The following is a 23,654-nucleotide window of genomic DNA, read 5'->3' as shown; positions in this document are numbered from 1 at the left end:
TCTTTTGTAGTTGCTTTGTTTCTTCTTCCTCCTTTTTCTTTTGCTGTCTTTGTGAATTGATGATTTTCTGTAGTGGTATGGTTTTATTCCCTTCTCTCTCTGTTTTGTGTATCTACTGTAGGTTTTTGCTTACATAAATATCTTATAGATATAACAGTCTATTCTAAGCTAATAACAACTTGAATTGCATAGAAAAGCTATCCATTTACACTCCCCATAATTTTGATCTTGATGTCATAATTTACCCCTTTTTATATTGTGTATCCATTAACAAATTCTTGTAGCTATACTTATTTGTAATACTTTTTTCTTTCAACCTTTAAACTAGAGTTAAGTGATTGACATACCACCATAATAAAATATTAAAGTATTCTGAATTTGACTATATAGTTACCTTTTCCAGTATATTTTATATTTTTATGTTACTAGTTAGTGTCCTTTCATTTCATCTTAAAGAACTCCTTTCAGCATTTCTTATAAAGCAGGTTAGTGGTAATGAATTCCCTCAGCTTTTGTTCATTTGGTAAATCTATTTTTCATTTCTGAAAGACAATTTTGCCAGGTAAAGTATTCTTGGTTGCCCTTTTTCTTGTTCTTTCTTTCTTTTTTTTTTTTTTTTTTTTTTTTTTAGCAATTTGAATATATCATCCCACTCTCCAGACCTGCAGGTTTCTGCTAAGAAATCTGCTAAAATCCTTATGGGGATTCCTTATATGTAAGTAATTATTTTACTCTTGATGATTTTAAAATTTTCTCTTGTGTGTAACTTTAGCCAGTTTTATTATAATGTGTCTTAGAGAAGATTGTTTTAGGTTAAAATTTTGGAGTTACCCATTAGCTTCATGAACTTGGATGCTCAAATCTCTCTCCAGATTTGGGAAGTTCTTAGCCATTATTTCTTTAAAATAAGCTCTCTGCTCCTTCTCCCTCTCTTGTTCTTCTTGGACTCTAGTAATACGTAGATTATTTCTTTTAATGATATCCCAAAATGCATGTAGAATTTTTTACTCTTATTCATTCTCTATTTTGCTCCTCTGACTGATTATTTCAAATGACCTGTCTTCTAGTTCATTAATTCTTTCTTGGCTTGGTTGAGTCTCCTATTGAAGCTTTTTATGAATTTTTTAGTTCAGTAATTGTATTCTTCAACTCTAGGATTTGTTTATTTTTTAATGGTTTCTATGTCTTTGTTGAATTTCTTTATTAACTCACTGTGTTCCTAATTTCATTTAGTTGTCTGTTTTCTTGTAATTGACTCAGTTTCTTTAGAAGATTATTCTGAATTTATTGTCAGACAGTTAATAGATTTCCATTTTTTATGGTCACTCATTAGTGTCGCTACAGTGGGGCCTTGACTTACGAGTTTAATTCATTCCGTGATGGAGCTCGTAACTCAAATTACTCATATGTCAAATCAAAAAGTGGACGAGTGAGACACATGATGCTGGGCTGATGTTGTGGCGTTGACTGTGACGTTCACTGCGCCAACTAGCAGTGGGGTGTCTGAAGCTGGCTCGTAACCCGAATTTTAGCTCGCAACTCAAAGCAAAAAATTGGCCGAGAGACGGCTCATATCTCGAAAAACTTGTTAGTCGGGACACTCGTAAGTCAAGGCCCCACTGTAGTTTCCTTGGGTGATAATATATTTCATTGTTTATGATCCTTGTGCCCTTGTGTTGGTGTCTGTATATTTGAGGAAGTTGGAACCTCTTCCAGTCTTTACAGATTGACTCTGTTGGGCAAAGCCCCTCACCAATCAGCCTGTGCAGAGATTCTGGGTGTACCATCTGGTGGTGTTTGCCAGCAGACTGCTGGGGTACTTGGGTAGGCAGGTCTGGTGGCTGAATTAGCAGATCAGCAGGCCTAGTGCTTAGGTACACAGGGACCTGCCTAGTACTGTATGTAGGGGTGCACCTGGGTCAATTGGGACAGGCTTTGTGTTTGAATCTGTGGTTATGTGGCTGGGACCTCGGTCTGCATGGACACACTTGGATTCTAGGTCCCCAAGGGCAAATCAGGCACTAGGGACTACTGGGGTGGGTTCAGCATCTAGGTCCCCAGAGGCTGGTCTGGTACTGGCATAGACCAGGAGCCTGGTTTTGCAGGAGTCTACCTGGAAGCTAGGGCTACATGGGCCAGCTTAGCCCCAGAGCAGTCCTGGAGTCTGGGGCTACAGGAGTTGGCCTCTAGCTGGGGCCCTCAGGAACTGACTTGAAGGTTGGGTCAGTAGAGGTTGTTGTGGCACTTAGATGGACCAGAAACCTGAATCTATGGGAGCTGCCCTTGGCTGGTCTATTGGTCTAGGGCAGAGGCTTTGAAACATTTGGCCTGGTACTGAGGTGGGTTGGGGCATGGGGTGACACAGTGAAATGTCCAGGAGACACATGGAACTTTTTTAAAGTATAGGGTTAGTAAGGATAAAAGCAGGGAAAAGGGAGGACATTCTAAGTAGAGAGAAGAGTGTTCTTAAAAGGGCAAACGCTAGCAGCCCTTCTCACATAGAATCCTACAGTTAAGTCCTGAGGTTCTGAGGCATCTTATGCAACTAGAATGGTGAGAGCTATGTACCATCCTTAGGAAAATTGTGGGAAAATTACTCAAATAATTTTTCTTTGCAGAACCCCATTTGAGAAAGAAAGGCAGGGGAGCATGATGCATTTGTCTTTGAGACCCTTGATTTGTTAATGGCACCACAGTGAATTAATCCATTTCTTAAATAGTTCCTGCTTTTTTTGTCTTCCACATTTGTGCACATGCTAACCCCCTTCCTGGGATGCCCTTCCTGTTTTTTGTTTTGTTCTTTTCTTTTTAAAAAAATAAAAAATGTTTCTATTGATTTTTTTTAGAGAGAGGAAGGGAGAGAGATAGAGAGATAGAAACATCAATGAGAGAGAAACATCAATCGGCTGCCTCCTGCACACACACACACCCCCTCCCCCCATAGGGCATAGAGCCCACAACCCAACCGGAAATCCAACTGGTGACCTCTTGGTTTGGGGGTTGACACTCAACTGCTGAGCTGCACCAGCTGGGCTCTTTTGTTTCCTTCTTATCCTCACCCAAGGATGTGTTTACTGGTTTTAAAGAGAGAGAAACATCAGTGTAAGAGAGAAACATTGATCAGTTGCCTCCCATACACGCTCCCAACTGGGGATGGATCCTGTAACCTAGGTATGTGCTCTGACTGGGAATCAAACCTACAACCCTTTCGGCATATGGGATAACACTCTAACCAGCTGAGTCACCCAGCCAGGCACCTTTCTCATTTTTGCCAACTCAGTTCTTGTTCTTCAAACTGAGTGCAGATATCTCTGGAACTCCTTTCCCCAGTCTGGTCTAGATGATCTGTTCTTGTATTCTTGTATTCTTTACAACAGTTCTCACACAGTGTATTTCACTGGCCTATTTCCTTCATAAAAGCATGAACATTACTTTACTTATACTTACATCCCTGTACCAAACATAATGTCTGATGTACAGTAGACAGTAAAATGTTTGCTGAATACATAACTGAATCAGTGTTTTCCAGATTATTTGATTGGAGTTCTTGAAGTTTCATTAGCCCTGTCTACAAGTTAATTTATTGGGTGGGGCTGGGGACAGAGGGTCATTGAAAGGAGCACTGAGCAGGCGGGGCATCAAGTCCTCTCTCCCCACTTCAAGCACAGGGTCTCTTTTATAAATCAAGATTAAAGTAAAAAGATTCTGCTTGAAGAAAGAGATCTGCTTTAATAGTTTTAAACTATTGGTCTAGGCCAGTGGCTTTGAAACATTTGGTAACCAGACCTTCAGTAAGAAATATATTTTCCATTGTTTTTTTGTTTTTTTTTTGTTTTTGTTTTTTTAAATATATTTTATTGATTTTTTACAGAGAGGAAGGGAGAGAGATAGAGAGTTCATGAAACAGTCCTTGCCCTTATTATGTACAATGCCCATTGGTATTTTTTCTATTATGTTTTTTTAAATAAGGTTCATGATCATATTTTAAATTAATCATGTTAATTAATCTAACTAATCCTAAATTGATCTCAATTGACCTCAATTTTAAGACCAGTGGTCTTCGTACAATGGGTATTGGGTTCAAATTCTTTACAGTTTCCTACCTGTGTGGGCTCAGGTCTCCATTTTCCTACCCATAAAGTAGAGACAATGCTTGTCATTCAAGGTTGTTATGGGGATTAAATGTGACAATGCTTGTAAAGAATTGGCACAGTGCCTACTATACTGTAAAGAGAAAAAAATAGACATTCTGTGTGCTTTGGGCAACAGACCTACAATTGTCTGTTCAAGTTTGAACTCAAAAAAATTAAATATGTTCTATAGTTTCTTTTGAATTTTCCTCACCATCACATCATTTAAGATGAAAAAAATATATAAAAACAATTTTACATGTTGGAAATTGTTTTAGTAAATGAAAAAATCAGAATGTAGCTATCAATCCAATTTCACTTAAAATACCATAAATATTTAGAAATGACAGCAGGCTAGTGAAAAATTGGGTGAGGAAATCATTTGAGAACTAAAGAATTCAGTAACTTAATGCCATTATTGGAACAAAGCAAGTACTTAGCCTTACATAACACTAGGGACACTTAAAAAATTTTTTTCAAAAGTCACATTTAAGAAAACAATAACAAAATACTAAAACAAAAGCCGAAACCGGTTTGGCTCAGTGGATAGAGCGTCGGTCTGCAGACTGAAAGGTCCCAGGTTCGATTCCGGTCAAGGGCATGTACCTGGGTTGCGGGCACATCCCCAGTGGGAGATGTGCTGGAGGCAGCTGATTGATGTTTCTCTCTCATCGATGTTTCTAACTCTCTATCTCTCTCCCTTCCTCTCTGTAAAAAATCAATAAAATATATTAAAAAAAAAAAATACTAAAACAAAATAACCTTTTTCCCACTTTACATTATAGGTGTGTCGAAGTTGTGAAAGCTTCTCAATATGTAGAGCTAGCAAATGACCTGGAAATAAACAAAGCAATTACATATTTGAGACAAAAGGACTTTAACCAAGTAAGTTTAAAAACTTAGATGAAATTTCATGTTAATGGAACAAAACAATAGTATTGGGAAACTCCTCTCTAGAATAATGTTACCTCTGAATATTTTGAAGTTGGGTGACTTCTATCTGACCATAATTTCCATTAGTATGATACTTTGTTTGAATTTTGACCAGTTTGTCCTGTTTTTTGTTTGTTTGTTTTTTAAATCCTAACCCTAGGACATGTTTTTATTGACTTTAGAGAGGAAAAGAGAGACAGAGAAACATCGATATGAGAGAGAAACATCAATCAGTTGCCTCCCGTATGCACCCCGACTAGGATTGAACCTGCAACCTAGGTATGTGTCCTGACCAGGAATTGAACCTGCTACCTTTTGGTGCATGGGACAACATTCCAACCAACTGAGCCACCTGGCCAGGGCAGTCCTGTTTCTTAAAATGTAAATGCTTTTTAGGTAAAACATGATTGCTTACTAAATTACTAAACTATGTTCTAGTCCAGAGATCAACTTTCTCCTAGAGGTTTTCAGGCTGCTGCCTGAAGCTGTAAGGTTTTTCAGAATTAGGTATTATGTGTATGAGAAAGAAGTCCAGGACCTGGAATGGCAGCCTGGTGCTCCCATCCACTGTTTTCACTTGCTCTCTGTTTTGTTTTTGTTTTTCTTATTGATGTTGCATTGCGCCTAAAAGGGTCCTACTGATCACACAGTTTCAGAATCCTCCAGGATCTCTCACTGTACCACTCCTTTCTTGCTGCCTTGGGTGAAGGTGGAACAGGTGAGACATAGTTGACAAACCAGAATAGACAGCTTTATAAGAGGGGGAAGGGGACAAAAGAGAATAAACAGAATGAAACTTGATATTCTAGTTTATCAAACCAATGGTAAGTGTCATATGTGCCAGCAACCAGAAAACTCAGCTCCTCTGAGTTTAGACCCAGAGAGCAAGGGCCAGAGAACATCCTATCCCAAGCCTGTGTTTTCAGGCTTTCTTCCAACTGAAGGACCCTCCTTTTTTCTAGGAGACTATAGGAATCACTAACTCCTTCTAGTCACTTCTAGAGCAGTGAGGAGAATGCCATCGACTCCAGTGTTCATGTTATGAATACGTGATTAATACAGTGCAGTGCCATGGACTGATTCCATTTTGTATATGAATTTAGCGTGCTTAACATTGCTTTAGCACCCTGGCTGGTGTGGGCCAGTGATTAGAGTGTTGGTCCGAGCACCGAAGGATGGAAGGTTTGATTTCCAGTCAAGGGGAGGTGCCTGGGTTGCAGGTTCCATCCCCAGCCCAGTTGGAGTGTGTGGGAAGCAACCAATTGATGTGTCTCTCTCTCTCTTTCCCTCCCTTCCACTCTCTCTCTAAAAAAAAAAAAAAAAAAAAATCAAACGAAAAAATACCCTCGGGTGAGGATTTAAAAAATTGCTTTAGCATTTGTAAAGCACTAAAAAAACTTTTCAAAGGGTCTTTATATCTATTCTTTTATTTGATCATTACACTGTTGGTCATTAAAAGTGCCACTGATAGCTCTTTAATGCTGCTGTCATGCTGCTTGAATGGAAGTGAAGGGAGACAGCTTGTTCTTTGTTATCCTGCTGAGGTCATCTCTGGATCAAAAGAAATAGTTTTTGTTTGTGTGATAAGTACTGTAATAGGTCACAAAATAGAAAAAAAATGTTTGCCAATTTTCTCAATATTTCATTTTTAAATGATCTTTTCAGAAAGATTTAACAATGTATTACCATAGTTCAAGGCTTTAATAACAATCTCTTTACCTGTATTTTAAGTCAGAATGTAATCTCTGCTTTCTTTTCAATTAGGGAGTTTTCTTTCCCTCTCACGTGACTTCAGAAGTTAATGGCTGTGTGTTAATTCCTGTTCACATGACTTATGTTTTAAATTAGCACATACATTTGTGACATAATCTGAAAGTAAAGATAAAAACATCTCAATTCTTATTCAAAGTGAAATGCAACTTATAAACTTACATAAATAGTGGCTTTTCGATGAATAGTATGGAGACTGAGTGAGGGGTCAATAAGGTGACTTCCACTGGTGTGCAGTACAAGCAGCAGTCACTTCCGATATAGGTTTTAGGAGCTTCTTGGCAGTTTAATAGAGGACTTGTTCAAGAACATAAGTGAAAGAGAATCACAAAAGCAAGGGCATGTTTAGGTTTTTTTCTTCCAGATTTTACTTTGTGGAATTATAAACTGTTGGCCTAGAAACTCCCAACAGTTTTCTTAAAAGTAATAAAAAAAACACCCTGAAAATAATTATTATTTACTTATATTATAACCAAGGCTTATGGAATCTACTATTTTTAAATCTTCTGCCCTTAAAAACATTGAGTCAACTATGTTTCATGGTACTTCGTTTGAGTTCAGACATCTGAACAGCGTATAGGTCAGGTATTTTCAATACCAGCGGCTGATGGCCATTGTCAAAGCTCAAGTAGGACTTTTGCTGGGACACAGTGCTCTCTGGGAGCAGGAGGCACAACAAGGCAAAGCATTTTTTACTCAGTAAATGCATTTGGAAGGGAGGAGAAAAGAAGGAAGAAAGGAAGAAAGAAGGAGAGAGGGAGGGAGGGAGGGAGGGAAGGAGGAAGGAGGAAGGAAGACCCATCATCTTTTTCTAATTCTTTTTTTACACCCTGATATATCTCGGTAATTTCCAGTTTGATAACTCATTTACCTTTCATGCAAGGTGTCTGGCCATTCCAAATGTCCAGTTTGGTTACGATTATCTCAGACCTCTAGGTGGTTAAAAGTGTACTTTGATTTCTCATGGCTTTAAAATGTACTTCTGTTTGTGTCTACTTCATATCATTTTCTGTATTTCTTCCCCTTCTGGAATTCCAGTTATGTTTGTCAGTGGTGGTCAAGGGGGGCGGGGGGGCGGCCATCTCTGGCCTAGGTAAGCTCTGGCCAGAGACAGTACTCTGTGCCCCCCAGTTCTTGTCTTGCTTGTAGGAATGAATCCAAGCAAGAGACAACAAATAGCAAAAGCAGGTGAGGATTTATTTGTAGGAAAGAAATACACTCAGGACCTGAGTGGGCAACTCAGCCAGCAAGACCGAACCAAGTGCCCTGAGCAGGCAGCTCAGCTGACTGAGGCCAAACCGAGTGTCCTGATATTTGGGAGTTAGAGGATTTTTACTCCTAGGCTGGAACGCCCCTAGGCAAGGAGCAAGTCACCCTCTCCCTCATGTCTCAAAGCAATGTATCTATAAGTTATAAGGCTCTTCATCTAGGTGCTCTCCACCAGTTAGACCACATCCTGGAGGGCTCTAAATCTTTGCCCCTCACATGGAGGCCTGCCACCTCCATTGTCTGTTTTCAGTTTGTCGCTTCTCACATATATTTTCTCCCAAGCCCCAGCTTCCTCTCCCAGCTCATATCTTTCTAGCCGCCTACTCTAACATGTTTATATGAGATTTCACTCTGTTCCTATATGTCTCTTATGGTCTTTTCTAAGAACATTTTTTAGCCTTTTATTTTTCTGTGCTTATTTTACTAGTATTTAGTTGGAACATTTTCTGGGATCTTGTTTTATCTTCAAATCCTGGTTGCCTCTGTAGCTCTCCAGTGCCTTCACAAAGTATTTTCAGTATTTTATTTAATTTTCTAATTGTTCTCTGTAGGAGAATGGTCTTCTATAGGCTAGTTTCTAATAGCCAGAAGCAGAAATTCTAGAATTATTTTACAAAATGCAAATTGGATCATGTCTTTTAGGTAATACCTTATGGCCCACCCCATTATGCAAGGCAAACGAAACTGTGTAACAAGACTCACAGGCTAGATATTTACTTTCTCTTCTGCTGTGTCTAATATGGAATTAAACCCATCTATTGCATTCTTAATTTTATTATTTATTTTTTAAATACATAAATATTTTTAATTGATTTCATAGAGGATGGGAGCGGGAGAGAGAAATAAAAGCATCAGTGATGAGAATCACTGATTGGCTGCCTCCTACTGGGGATCAAACTCAAAACCTGGGCATGTGCCCTTGACCGGAATCAAACCGGGAACTCTTCAGTCTGCAGGCCAACGCTTTATCCACTGAGCTAAACCAGCTAGGACCATTCTTAATTTTAGTTACTGTATTTTTAGTGTAATTTTATTTTTTATAAATTTTAATTCTCAAATGAAATTCTCAATTTGTCATCTGTTTTTTAAAACATATTGATGAAGCTGTCTTTTTTCAGTCCCTGCTCCTACAGTTCAGATACTAATCTTGCCCCAACTGTAAACCTGAACACTGTCATATTACATTGGTAATAACTTTCAGATATTTTATTTCTAGGCTATAGAGACTTTGAAAATGTTTGAAAAAAAGGACAGTAGAGTAAAAAGTGCAGCTGCAACCAACCTCTCATTCCTGTATTATTTGGTAAGTTTTATGTTTTTACAACTAAGAGTTGATAATGTGGTATTTTCATGTTGCTAAATTTCTGCCTGAGGAGCTAGCTGGCCTAAGGAGAGGCTCACGAGAGGACATGCAGAATGTCAGTGGTATGGCGTATATGGAGGGTCAGGTCATGAAAAGTTCTGGGTTAGGGGTTGAATTTATGGGCATGAGTGAGAGGACCATCTCAGGAGGAGAAGGGAGGGTGAAAAGTAGTGGAAACATCACATCATGAAATTGTAGAGTGTAGACCTGGGAGATGAGCTGGAGACACATTTCAGTTCGATCCTAGTAATAACAAAAGTGACATCTTAGGTTATATGACTTATGTAAGGTCAAAGTGTCATCTGTAACAAGCAGAAGTTGAACATCTATGGATGCCAATCATGGGGAATACCAAAAGGCTAAAACTTCCTAAAAACGGAACATTCTTAATTTAGAGTGAAGGTGGCAGGTGGGTAGAGTAGGAAGGAAGAAAGGTTGGTTGAAAGTAGAGAATAACAAATTAATGTGAGATACTAAATGCTTAGAAATTCAGAGGAAGCAAATAGCATTTTAATTTAGGGATTTGGGGGACAATCCCAGAGAGAAGTTGGATCTTAAAAGTCAGACTATAGATAAAAGAGAAGGGAACATTTGTGTGGAAACTAAGGGAGTAAACAAAGCACAGAGGCAAGAAAGCTGGGAGGGATGGGGTACTTAGGATCATTGTGTTTGATTCTACTACACTTTCAGTCCCTCTCAGAGCTTCTGGTTTGTGCACATTGAGAATTGTTGCCACATAGAACCTCTCTTATGGTGGAAAGATGTTATGGCCCTCATGTGTTAAGAGGGAAAGGAGATAAAACCCCTGGTGAGGAAGGACCCCAGTGTTTTATTCTGTTGGCATGAGAGTGGTGCCAGGGGCATGTCCAGAGGAGTGTGTGATTAGGGGGACAGATGCCAAGTTTGTTCTTAAATATATTTTTAAAATTTTTGTAGTGATGGTGATATAATTCAAATGGCCATTGAGGCATGTGGAACACTGTACTCAGACAGGAAGTCAGATTAGAGATAAAATTTGATGATTGTCTCTATGCATAATAAGTTTTCATAATAGATGCTATGGACTGAATTGTGTGCCCCAAAAATTATGTGTTGAAGCCCTAAGCCCAATGTCGGCAGGCATCTCAGTCCTTCACAACGCTTCTCTAGCAGGAGAGCCTAAACTTCCTACATGGGATAGGGTCCATTGAGGAGACCCAAGTGCACAGGTGTTTATCAAGTTCCCTTGTGCATTGAATTTGTCATCTTATTGGGCAAAATGAACATGGGAGAGAAACATACAGGGGCATGAAGACTGGTCAGTGTGATCCATTGGGGCCATTGTTTTAACAGTGAGTGTATCACTGCCTGCATTCCAGGCCTAGTTATTCACATCCTTTCCATATGCAAAATGTACATACCCCTCCCAACACTCTCATAGTCTCATCATCGTAGTGAAAGACCAACCACTGCATAAGGTCTAGATAGAGATTGAGCTTTATCAAACACAGATCCTCTTGATCTAAAGATCAGGGAACAACAACAAAAAAAATGTAATCTGCCCCGTACACTTAATAACCCATGGTGAGATAAGGCTAGGAAAACTGTAATAGACACTCCTATCCAAAAGGGGTGGGATGGAGGCATTAGTTCCTAGCAGTTCTGAAACCCAGCTAAGCACTTGTGGTCAGTGCCCCCTGAACATGGGAAAAGAGAGTGATCTTTGATGAGGGCCCAGCTCTGATCCCTGGTGGGTAGTCCCCAATCCTTTGGTCTCTCTGGCTCTTGGCTCTACCCTCCGAGAGCACCTTACTTTTACAGAAAAAAATCAATAACAACCTGTGTTTGCAGCTGGTTAACTCTCTTAGCCTGCTTTTTGCCCAGAGAAATTGGGGACCCAGAGGCCTTTTTTCATTTTGTTCTATGTCTGTCCCTTTAATGCAAGCTGGCAACACTTTATTTATTCCAACTCCCTTAAAAACTTGGAAATTTTCTATACATCTTATTGGGGTGTTCTTTATGCCCCCAAAGCCACATCCATAATTCTTTTCAAGGCAGACCCTTTTCTACTTACCATAGATGTATGAGGCTGCTGTGGAACAGAGTCCTAAACATACTACCTGAGAGAGAAGGTTGGCTCTGTTAGGCACCATCATAAATATGAAATGTTTCCAAAGATGATAGAGCCACATTCTTGATTTGATTTCTGCCCTGCAGCCATTTCTTTGAGGATCTCTTGTCACCAAGACATGAAATATATAAATGCCACTGAACTGTACATTTTTAAAGGGTAAATATTTGAAATATATCTCAACTTTTCAGAAATTCCATCAGGGAGTGTTATAAGAGAAGGGATATGGGATTTAGAACATGCACAGTAGTGGAGATGCTGTGGGGGTTAAGGAGAAGAAGGGGTGTTTGGGGACCTGAGCAGAGGTTACCATTCAGTCAGTGAATTGCCTAGTATGTCCAGAAGCCACCCAAGGGGGACTTCATGGAGCAGCTGCCTCCTTTTGGTGCACTGCCAAGACAGCATGGATCTGGGTCACCACTGTCAGGAGGGACAGTGTAGGCAGGAAGAAGAGTCAGGTGTGGAGTAGTTGTGAATGAGGACAGGCTAGAACCCAAGCATTTCTGTATCAGACAAGCATTTGATGGCCAGAAAAGGACCCGCAGAGAGGAAGGCTGCTGCTTCATATTCTAGAAGTTCCCTTCAGCCAACTCTGGACAAGAGCCACACAGGTAAAGGTGTTCTGGGAACTGTGGCTCCTGGCTTAGCTAAGCCAACAGGGCACCAAAGGCCACGCCACCGAAGAACTGAGAGGTCCCCGTGGCTCACATGAATGATGGCAGGGTCCTGATGGAGCACTTGGCAGCGAGACAGCATGAAGGAGTGCAGACAATCGAGTGCTAGAAATGTAGGACCTAGTAGGTGACCCACCCAGTTACATCAGGATAGACAGACAGTGATGCCTTCATAACTACTTTAGAACTTGAGGTTTAAGAAGCATGGTTTGCAGTAAACACTGATGTGAAATTTGGGCATTTGAAATGGAAACATCTACATATAGTGATGTTATTCAAAACATGAGACCGTGGAGACATCAATCATAAGACACTTAGGTAGTTGAAAGTGCTGATGAGTACAAATCTTTTGTAGAATAAGCCTATCAAATGGAGATATGTAAAATACTTGTTTCTGTTTTTCCTATCTGTAATCTCAAAAAAAAAAAATTTGATGAACTTCAAATAATTTGTATATGTTTTGTGCTTTAGGAAAATGACTTTGCACAAGCCAGCAGCTATGCAGATTTAGCTGTAAACTCTGATAGATATAATCCATCTGCTCTTACTAACAAAGGGAATACAGTGTTTGCAAATGGTGATTATGAGAAGGCAGCTGAATTCTATAAAGAGGCTCTGAGAAATGATTCTTCTTGTACTGAAGCACTTTATAATATTGGTAAGTAAGAGAGGATAAGTTGTTTTTTGTACTTTTTAAAATTTATTTTTGTTGAGAGTATTACAGATGTCCCCCATTTTCCCCCTTTGACCCCCTCTACCCAGCTCCCACCCCACCCAGACTTTCACCACTATTGTCTGTGTCCATGGGCTATGCATATATGCATATAAGTTCTTAGGTTGATCTCTTCCCGCCCTCCCCTCCCCACTTCCCTCAGATATCTGTCAGTCTGTTCCATGCATCCATGACTCTGGACCTATTTTGTTCATTAGATTCCACATATAAATGAGATCATATGATATTCATCTTCCTCTGACTTACTTATTTCACTTCGCATAATAATGTCTAGGTCCATCGATGCTGTCTCAAAGGGTAAGAGGTCCTTCTTCTTTACAGCTATATAGTATTCCAATGTGTAAATGTACCACAGCGCTTTTATTCTCTCATCTACTGATGGGCACTTAAGCTGTTTCCAGGTTTTAGCTATTGTAAATAACTGTACTATGAACATAAGGAGGCATATATTCTTTCTGATTGGTATTTCAGGATTCTTAGGATATATTGCCAAGGTTGGGATTGCTGGGTCAAATGGCAGTTTCATTTTTAAATTTTTGAAGAAACTCCATTCTATTTTCCATAATGGCTTCAACAGTCTGCATTCCTACCAGCAGTACTAGGGTTCCCTTTTATCCACATCCTCTCCAGCACTTGTCATTTGTTGATTTGTTGATGGTAGCCATTCTGACAGGTGTGAGGTGATACTTCATTGTCATTTTAATTTGCATCTCTCTGATGATCAGCAACACAGTATTTTTTCACATGTCTCTTGGCCTTCTGTGTGTCCACTTTGAAGAAGTGTCTATTTAGGTCCTTTGTCCATTTTTAATTGGATTGTTGGTCTTCCTTTTGTTAAGTTGTATGAGTTCCTTATATATTTTGGATGTTAACCCTTCCTTAGATGTATCATTGCCAAATACGTTCTCCCATACATTGGGCCCCTTTCTCGTTTTGTTGATGGTTTCTTTTGCTGTGCAGAAGCTTTTAATGTTGATATAGTACCATTTGTTTATTTTATCCTTAAAACTTTTCCTTTGCCCTAGATGTATCCATAAACATATTTCTACAAGAGATGTCTGAGATTTTGCTACTTATGGTTTCTTCTAGGATTTTTATGGTTTCCCAACTTTAAGTCTTATCCATTTTGAGTTTATCTTGTCTATGGTATATATCGGTGGTCTAATTTCAATTTTTTGAATGTATCTGTCCAATTTTCCCAACATCACTTATTGAAGAGACTGTCTTAACTCCATTGTATGGCTTGGGTAGATTTCTGGGTCTCTGTTCTGTTCCATTGGTCTTATGCCAATTCTTATGCCTGTTCTTGTGCCAATACCATGCTGTTTTGAAAAAGTATAGTGTCTTTGTAGTATAATTTGATATCTGGTATTGTGATTACTCCAACTTTGTTCTTCTTTCTCAAGATTACTGCAGCTATTAGGGCTTTTTTTTTTTTGTTCCATATAAATTTATGGAGTATTTGTTCTAGATCTACCAATCCATGAACACAGTATATTCTTCCACTTGTTTATATCTTCCACTATCTCTTTTTTCAACATCCTGTAGTTTTCCAAGTATAGGTCTTTTACCACCTTGGTTAAGTTTATTCCTAAGTATCTTAATTTTTTTGTTGCAATGGTAAATGAGATTGTTTAGTTTCTCTGTCTGAGAAGTCATTATCTATAATAATAAAAGAGTAATATGCAAATCAACCGAACAACCAAACAGCAGAACGACCATGCTATGACACACACTGGCACCAGGCCAGCCAAGGCAGGTGTGATGCAATTGGTTGGGGGGCCCACAATCACCCCACGATCACCCCACAGAGGGAGGCCCAGGCCACTTCTGCAGTGTGATCAATGGTGGTCTCCATGATCGATCGCCCCAAAGAGGGAGGCCCAGGCCATGCTCTGTGTGGCGATCGATCTTGGAGTCCTGGCCGGGTGGGCGAGGCCTCCCTCTGCAGGGCAATCAATCTGGGGGCCCCGTGATCGATTGCCCCACAGAAGGTGGCCCAGGCCAGCCAAGCGATCACACCCCATGCCTATCCCCCACAGAGGGAGGTGACTAGTGGCAGAGGAGGGAGTGCAGCCCAGCACAGATGGCAAGCGGTGGCAGTGGCAGGGGCGGGGCCAGCTGCTGGCAGCCAGGGGAAGGAAAGCCCCGATAGGCCCTGATTGCCGGCCAGGCTTGGGAACCTACCCAAAGGGTCCCGGATTGCTAGAGGGCACAGGCCGGGCTGAGGAACACCCCCCCCCCATACACGATTTTGTGCACCGGGCCTCTAATTGGTTTATAAAAAAGCCATAAATTTTTGCATGTTAATTTTGTATCCTGCTACATTGCCAAATTCATTTCTTAAATCTAGTAGTTTTTTGGTGGAGTCTTTAGCATTTTCTATGTACAGTATCATGTCATCTGCAAATAATGACAGTTTTACTTCCTCCTTTCCAATTTGGATGTCTTTTATTTCTTCTTCTTGTCTTATCGCTGTGGGTAGGACTTCCTTTACTATGTTGAAAAAGAGTGGTGAAAGCAGACTTCCCAGTCTTGTCCCTGTATTTATGGGGAATGCTTTTAGTTTTTCCCATTGAGTATGATGTTGGCTGTAGGTTTGTCAGACATAGCCTTTATCATGTTGAGATATACTCCCTCTATTCCCACTTAGCTGAGAGTTTTTATCAAAACTGGGTGTTGGATTTTGTCGAATGCTTTTTCTGCGTCTATTGATATGATCATGTGATTTTTGTCTTTCAATTTGTTTATGTGATGTATCACGTTTATTGATTTGCAAATATTGTACCAGCCTTGCATCCCTAGAATACACCCCACTTGGTCATGGTATATGATCTTTTTAATATATTTACTGGATCTAATTTGCTATTATATTGTTGAGGATTTTAGCATCTGTGTTCATCAGGGATATTAGCCAGTAATTCTCTTTCTTTGTAGTGTCTTTATCTGGTTTTGGAATTAGGATAACGCTGGCCTATAAAAAGAGCTTGTATACAAGCTTTCTCTTGTATTTTTTGGAATAGTTTTGAGTAGTATAGGTGTTAGTTCTTCCTTTAATGTTTGGTAAAACTCCCTGTGAAGCCATGTGGACCAGGTCTTTTGTTTGGTGGGAGTTTTTTAATTACTGCTTATATTTCATCAGTTATTGGCCTATTTAGGTTTTCTGATTCTTCCTGATTTGGTTTTGGGAGATTGTATTTTTCTAGGAAGTTGTCCATTTCATCCACATTGTCCAGCTTGTTGGCATCTAGTTGTTCATAGTATTTTCTTATAATCCTTCGTATTTCTGTGGTGTCAATGGTTACTTCTTCACTTTCATTTCTGATTTTATTTATTTGGATCCTCTCTCTTTGTTTCTTGATGAGTCTAGCTAATTTCATCAATCTTGTTTATCCTTTTAAAGAAATAGCTCAAGGTTTCATTATTTTATTTTATTTTTTTTTTGGTTTTGTAGTCCCTATGTCATTTATTTCTGCTCTAATCTTTATTATTTCCTTCCTTTTACTTACTCTGGGCTTTTCTTGTTGTTCTCTTTCTAATTCTTTAAGTTGTAGGGTTGATTAGTTTATTATTAATTTTTCTTATTTTTTCAGGTAGGCCTGTAGTGCTATGAACTTCCTTCTCAGGGCTGCTTTTGCTGTGTCCCAGAAATTTTGGGTTGTGTGTGTTCAGTTTTATTTGTTTCCAGGGAGTTTTTTATTTCTTTCTTGATCTCATTGGTAACCCATTCATCCTGTCTAATAAGGAAGGAATATGCTAATTGACTGCCCCGCCCTCAAAGATGGCAATGCCCACAGCCAATAAGGAAGAAATATGCTAATTGACGGCCCCATCCTCAAAGATGGTGGCACCCACAGCCAATAAGAAGGGAATATGCTAATTGACTGCCATGCCCTCAAAGATGGTGGCGCCCACAGCCACAAGGTGACCGGCAGGGGAGGGCAGTTGTGGGCGATCAGGCCAGCAGGGGAGGACAGTTAGGGGTGACCAGGCCAGCAGGGGAGGGCATTTGGGGCCGACCAGGCCTGCAGGTGAGGGCAGTTGGGGGGAACCAGGCCTGCAAGGGAGGGTAGTTAGGGGTGCCCGGGCTGGCAGGGGAGGGTAGTTGGGGGCTATCGGGCCGGCAGGAGAGTGGTTAGGGGGTGACCAGGCTGTCAGGCAGAAGCAGTTAGGGGCAATCAGGCAGGCAGGCAGGTGAGCAGTTGGGAGCCAGCAGTCCCAGATTGTGAGAGGAATGTCCAACTGCTGGTTTAAACCGGCAGTCAGACATCCCCCGAGGGGTCCCTGATTGGAGAGGGTGCAGGCTGGGCTGAGGGACACCCCCCAGTGCACAAATTTCATGCACCAGGCCTCTAGTTATTTAATAACATGCTATTTAGCCTTCTTGTGTTTGGATGTTTTTGAGTGTTTTTACTGTAGTTGATTTCTAATTTCATTCCACTGTGATCTGAGAAGATGCTTGATATGATTTCAGTCTTCTTGAACTTGTAGAAACGTTTTTTGTGTCCTAATGTGGTCTATCTTTCTGAATGTCCCATGTACACTTGAGAAGAATGTATATTCTGCAGCTCTGGGGTGAAATATTCTATAAATCTCAATTAAATTCATCTGATTCAGTGTGTCCTTTAGAGTCACTGTTTCCTTGTTAATTTTTTGTCTGGAAGATCTATCCAGTGAAGTCAGTGGGGTGTTATAACTGAATTGCTGTCAATCTCTCCCTTAAGGTCCTCTAGAAGTTTTTTTAATATATATAGATTCCTATATTGGGTGCATATATGTTTACTAGGGTTATATCCTCTTGTTGGATCTATCCTTTTAATATTCTGTAGTGACCTTTCTTTTTTCTCTTGTGATGGCCTTCATTTTGAAGTCTATTTTGTCATATATGAGTATTGCTACCCCAGCTTTATTTTTGTTTCCATTTAGTTAGAAAATTTTCTTCCATTCCTTAACATTCATCCTGTGTGAGTGTTTTGTTCTGAGGTGGGTCTCTTGTAGACAGCATATAGTTGGGTCATTTTTGTATCCATTCAGCTATCCTGTGTCTTTTGATTGGAGCATTTAATCCATTTACATTGAAGTTTATTATTGATAGGTACTTATTAATTGCCATTTTTATTCTGTATGCCTAGGTGTTTCTCTCTCTCTCTCTCTCTCTCTCTCTCTCTCTCTCTCTCTCTCTATATATATATATATATATATATATATGTATGTATGTATGTATGTATTTCTTCTCATTATAACAGTCCCTTTAGCATTTCTTGTAATGCTGGCTTGGTGATGATGAAATCCTTTAGGCTTTTTTTTTTTTTTTTTTTAATCTGGGAAGCTCTTTATTTCACCATCTATTTTGAATGTAGCATTGCTGTATAATCTTGGTTACAGATCCTTGCTTTCCATTACCTTGAGTACTTCCAGCCATTCCCTTCTGGCCTGTAGAATTTCTGATGAGAAGTCAGCTGACAGCCTTATGGGAGCCCCTTTGTAAGTAACAGTTTGCTTTGCTCTTGCTGCCTTTAAGATTCTCTCCTTGCCTTTAATTTTTTTCCATTTTAATTATGCTGTGTCTGGGCATGGGCCTGTTTGGGTTCTTCTTGATTGGGACTTTCTGTGCCTTTTGAACTTGTGTGACTTTTTCATTCACTAGGTTAGGGAAGTTTTCTGCCATTATTTCTTCAAACATGATCTCAATCCCTTTCTCCCTTTCTTCCCCTTCTGGGACACCTATTATTCAAATATTGTTGTGTTTCATGTTGACAGCTCCCTTAAGCTGTCCTCCTGTTTTTTAATTGTTTTCTTTCTTTGTTTCTCTGATTTTTTTCTATCCTGTCTCCTAATTCACTGATCCGATTCTCATCTTACCCTAATTTTCTGTGTATTCTTTCCAATTTGTTCTTTATTTGTGCTCTGCTATTCTTTATTTCCATTTTCAAAGTTACTATATCTTTTCTCATGCTGTTGAACATCTTTACCATCATTATTCTGAACTCTATATTAGATGAATTTTTTATCTCCATTTCATTTATCTCTTCTTCTGGAGAATTCTTTTGTTCTTTCATTTGCAGGTTGTTTTTTCTCCTCATTTTGGCTGCTTATTTAGGCTTGTGACTGTGTATTAGGTAGATCTGTTATGCCTCTCAGTGTCTATTGCAGGACTGTCAAATGCTGTTTCTGACTAATTAGATCAGGCAAAGTCTCAAAGCCTCCAGAGACTGCCTCTGGCTGCAGACTGATTGGATTTAGTACTGAGTACACCTCAGGCTATCATCCACAGATGTGGCAAGAGTTTTGTCAACAGGGTGGGGCAATTGCTTTTGCCTGGAGGCTAATTGTTGTTCTCAGTCCCTTAATGGGCCTCAGAAACTCCACACTGTGGGGCAAGGTGTTTTCCAAAAGGGTGGTTCAGCTGTCTTCCCCCCAGGCAAAACCGGCTGGATAGCAAATGTCTGCATGAGAAAGATGACCTTCACAGCATGAGGGAATGACTCAGCTCAGAAAACAAGGGTTTCTGTCTTCTGAGCTCTTAACTCCAGATCCCCCAACCTTGGCTTCTGCTTACACAGCTCCAGTACACTCTGCCCTCCCTCTGCCTGATCACAAGGTGAGTGGCTGCACACAGAATTTTGCGCATTGGCCCTTTAAGAGAATGCCTGCATTTCCAGCTGTCTTTCCCTGGCAGACAGCAGCCCTGCACCTTTTCACAGCTCAGTGTTATGTGGGCACCCTTCTCAGTTCTGGTGCTCTCTTCTGGAGGGCTCAGCTTGTGGATTAGACCCCAGAGTTCTCAGTGGCAACCCCTCACAGATGAGATACCTCTCCGGAACTTCAGCTTCTTTCTGTGGGCGCCTGCCAGCCCTTTTTCACCTATGCTTTTCCTACCAGTCTCAATACAGTCTCCACTTTCAGTACTTGGCTATCAGGGTTCTCTCCAGCTAGTCTTCAGTTGATTATTTAGGATTTTTGTGTGTGTGTATGTTTTAGTTGTAATTTCAGTTTGGTCCTGGGATCATCATGGCTGTGTAGTACCCACTTACTCCACCACCATTTTCAATCTCTCCAGGAGTTTTTAAAATATTTAGATGCTCCTATATTGGATGCATATATGTTTATCACGGTTATATCCTCTTGTTGTAGTGATCCTTTTAGTATTCTGTGGTGACCTTCTTTGTCTCTTTTATGGCCAAGTATATTTTTTCATATGTGAGTATTGCAACCCCCACTTCTTTTTTGTTTCCATTTGTTTGGAAAATTTATTTTCCATCCCTTCATTTTCATCCTGTGTGAGTCTTTTGTTCTGAGGTGGGTCTCTGTAGACAGCATATATATATGGTTCATGTTATCTGTTCTGCTACCCTGTGTCTTTTGAATGGAACATTTATTCTATTTACATTTAAGGCTATTATGGATAGGTTCTTACTTATTACCATTTTTATTCTTTATGCCTATATTTCTCTATTTCTTTTTCTTTTTTTTTTTCATATAACAGTCCCTTTAGCATTTCTTACAAAGTTGGTTTGGTAGTAATAAACTCTAGTTGTTTTTTGTCTGCATTTCACCTTTAATTTTGAATGATAGTCTTGCTGGACAGACTTTCTTGGGTCAGACCCTCACTTTTCATTACTTTGAATACTTCATTCTGTTCCCATCTATTCTGTAGCATATCTGTTGAGAAATCAGCTGACAGATTTATGGGAGCTACCTTGTACATAACTGATTATCTCTCTCTGGCTGTCTGTATAATTATCTTGTTGTCTTTACCTTTTGCCATTTTAATTATGCTGTCTTGGTGTAGGTCTGTTTGTGTTCAACTTGATTGGGACTCTTTTTGCATTGTAAACTTGTGTGAGTTTTTCCTTCACCAGTTTAGGGGAGTTTTCTGTCACTATTTCCTAAAACAGCTTCTCTGTCCCTTACTTGCTTTCTTCTCCCGCTGGTACCCCTGTGATCCAAATGTTGCTCTGTTTCATGTCTCAAAATTCCCTTAAACTCTTCTCATGCTTTTTAATTGTTTCTTTGCTGCTCTAATTTAGTGTTTTTTCTAATTTGTCTTTCTTGGTTTTTTAATCTTTACTGTTAAGAATATTACAGATGTCCCTCTTCTTCCCCTTCTCCCCCGTCCCCCCACATCCCCACTGATCCTACCCTGCCCCAGGCCTTCACCACCCTATAGTCAGTGTCCATAGGTAATGCATATATGCACATATGGTCTTTGGTTAATCTCTTCCTGCCTCCTCCCCCTTCCTTCCCTCTGAGATTCGTCAGTCTGTATTATGTTTCCATACCTCTGGTTCTATTTTATTCATCAGTTAAGTTTGTTCATTAGATTTCTTGTTCGTTTATTTTTATTTTTAGATTAAATTGATGATAGATATGTGTTGCCATTTTATTGTTCTTTTTTTCTCTCTCTTCTTCTTAAAGAAAACCCTTCAACATTTCATGTAATACTGGTTTGGTGGTGATGAACTCCTTTAGCTTTTTCTTATCTGTGAAGCTCTTTATCTGACCTTCAATTCTAAATGAGAGCTTTGCTGGGTAGAGTAATCTTGGTTATAGGTCCTTTCTTTTCATCACTTTGAATATTTTTTACTATTCCCTTCTGGTCTGCAAAGTTTCTTTTGAGAAATCAGCTGACAGTCATATGGGCACTCCCTTGTAGGTAGGTAACTGCTTTCCTCTTGCTGCTTTTAAGATTCTTTGTCTTTAACCTTTGACATTTTAATTATGATGTGTCTTGGTTTGGGCCTCGTTGGTTCATCTTGTTTGGGACTTTCTGTGCTTCCTGGACTTGTAAGTCCGTTTCTTTCACCTGGTCATTATTTATTCAAATAGGTTTTCAATTTTTTGCTCTCTTTTTCTTTCGTTACCCCCAGGAGAGGCCAAACTGTGAGGCAAGGCAGGCTGCTGCTAGTGCCTAGCCACAGGTCACTTATCCAGAGGTATGGGGCATACTGAGTCCAGCTGCTAGTTGTTTAAGAGATTTTAGTGAAATCTGAAGCCCAAACCAGGACAAGCCATTCATATGGAAAACACCTTAGGTGGATCTGCAAATTGGGTGGAGTGGGTCTCAGGGAATCTCCAGGGTGAGGCAAACAGGGTGGGTCAGGTTGATGGAGACTCAGATATGGTGCCTGCCAGTCAGCTTTGTGGGAGAGGAGGTCTCAGCAGAGGAACAATGACCTCTGCCAGCACTTTTGTCTAGGGGAAAGCTGCCTCCCAGTTCTTGCCCTGATGCCAGACAATTTAATTCCTCCCCATATGTTCCTGGATGCTTTCATGCTGCTGCCCCAGAACTGAAGCTCAGAAGGAGTGAGTCCAACTAAGTCTGTGTATGGGCCCTTTAAAAAGAACTGCCTGGGTTTCCAGCTGTTTTGTTTTGTTTTGTTTTTTAACATATTTTTATTGATTTCAGAGAGGAAAGGAGAGGGAGAAAGAGAAACATCAAAGATATGAAGGAATCATTGACCTGCTGCCTCCTGCACATCCCCTACTGGGGATTGAGCCCACAACCCGGACATGTGCCCTGACTGGGAATTGAATGGTGACCTCCTGGTTCATAAATGGATGCTCAACCATTCAACCACACAAGCTGGGCTCCCCACTGGCTTTTACAGCCCTAAGTTATGGGAACTTCACCTCCTGGCACTGGTACTCTGGACTGATGGTTCTGGTGTGGTAAACCTCACAGTAAGCCTTGCTCCTCACAATAAGCCTTGCTCCTCACAGTAAGCCTCCTCAGCCAAGATATCCCTTCTGATTAAAAACATGCCATACGTTGGTGTTGGACCAGTCCGTTCCATGCCTCCTGCCTTCTTACTAGTGTCAACATGCTTTCTTCTTTAATTCTCTAATTGTAGGTCTTCCTTTCTGCCAGATTTCTGGTGGTTCTTAATGATGGTGGTTCTGTATTGTAGTTGTAATTTGGATGTGGTTGTGGGAGGATGCAAGTATTACATTTACCCATGCTGCCATCTTGGTTTCTCTTGCCTCTACCTTGTGTTTCTAATTTGTGATTTGATCTGTGTTTCATCAAGCCTGATTTTAATTCCTTTCATTGCATTCTTAATGTCAAATATAGTATTCTTCATTTCTGACCTGTTCTTATTCATGGTTTCTATATCATTTTTTCATGCTGATGTTGTTCCCACTAATTCCTTGTAGTTCTCATTTAGTTCCTTGTAGTTCTCACTAAGTTCCTTGAGCATCCTTATAACCATTAGTCTGAACGCGTATGTCTGATAAATTGCTTTCCTCTGTCTTTTTCTGGAGATTCTTTCTTTCCTTTCATTTTGGGTTTTTTCTTTGACTCCCCACTTTAGTTGTCTTTCTGTGTTTGTTTCTATGTATTAAATAGAATTGCTATGACACCCAGTCTTTGTGGATTGCCCTTTTGTAGTAAATGTACTGTGGGACCCAGTAGTGCAATCTCTTTGAACTCCTAAGCTGGATGCTCTTGAAGTGGCCTTTTTGTGGGTTACTTGGACGATCCTGTTGTAATTGGGTTTTGATTGTTGTTGTCCCATTCATGGGTAGGATTTCCTCTCAGGCTGGCTGTGAGGCTCAACCCCAACCACATCATGCAAGATGTTCTACAGGTGCTTATAGAGATAAATAAAACAATACAGGAAACAAACAAAACCATATGAAAGATCCCAACAACAACAGCAAAAACAAC

At 40.1% G+C, this 23,654-nt stretch overlaps 1 protein-coding gene across 3 annotated transcripts in view; it reads left to right on the top strand.

The window, feature by feature from the left end:
• IFT88 (intraflagellar transport 88) overlaps positions 1-23,654 on the top strand; it is a 176,384-nt gene that overhangs the window by 60,816 nt on the left and 91,914 nt on the right. For all 3 annotated transcript variants that reach the window (XM_036300081.1, XM_036300080.1, XM_036300079.1), the window contains exons 15-17: positions 4,916-5,015; positions 9,319-9,405; positions 12,721-12,907. In XM_036300081.1, coding sequence (XP_036155974.1) covers positions 4,916-5,015; positions 9,319-9,405; positions 12,721-12,907 — 374 coding nt within the window. The remainder of the gene's footprint in view (positions 1-4,915; positions 5,016-9,318; positions 9,406-12,720; positions 12,908-23,654) is intronic.

This window comes from Myotis myotis, unplaced genomic scaffold (genome assembly GCF_014108235.1).
Source record: "Myotis myotis isolate mMyoMyo1 unplaced genomic scaffold, mMyoMyo1.p scaffold_m19_p_3, whole genome shotgun sequence".
Taxonomy (NCBI): Eukaryota; Metazoa; Chordata; class Mammalia; order Chiroptera; family Vespertilionidae; genus Myotis; species Myotis myotis.
This window is presented reverse-complemented; position numbering and strand designations above follow the sequence as displayed.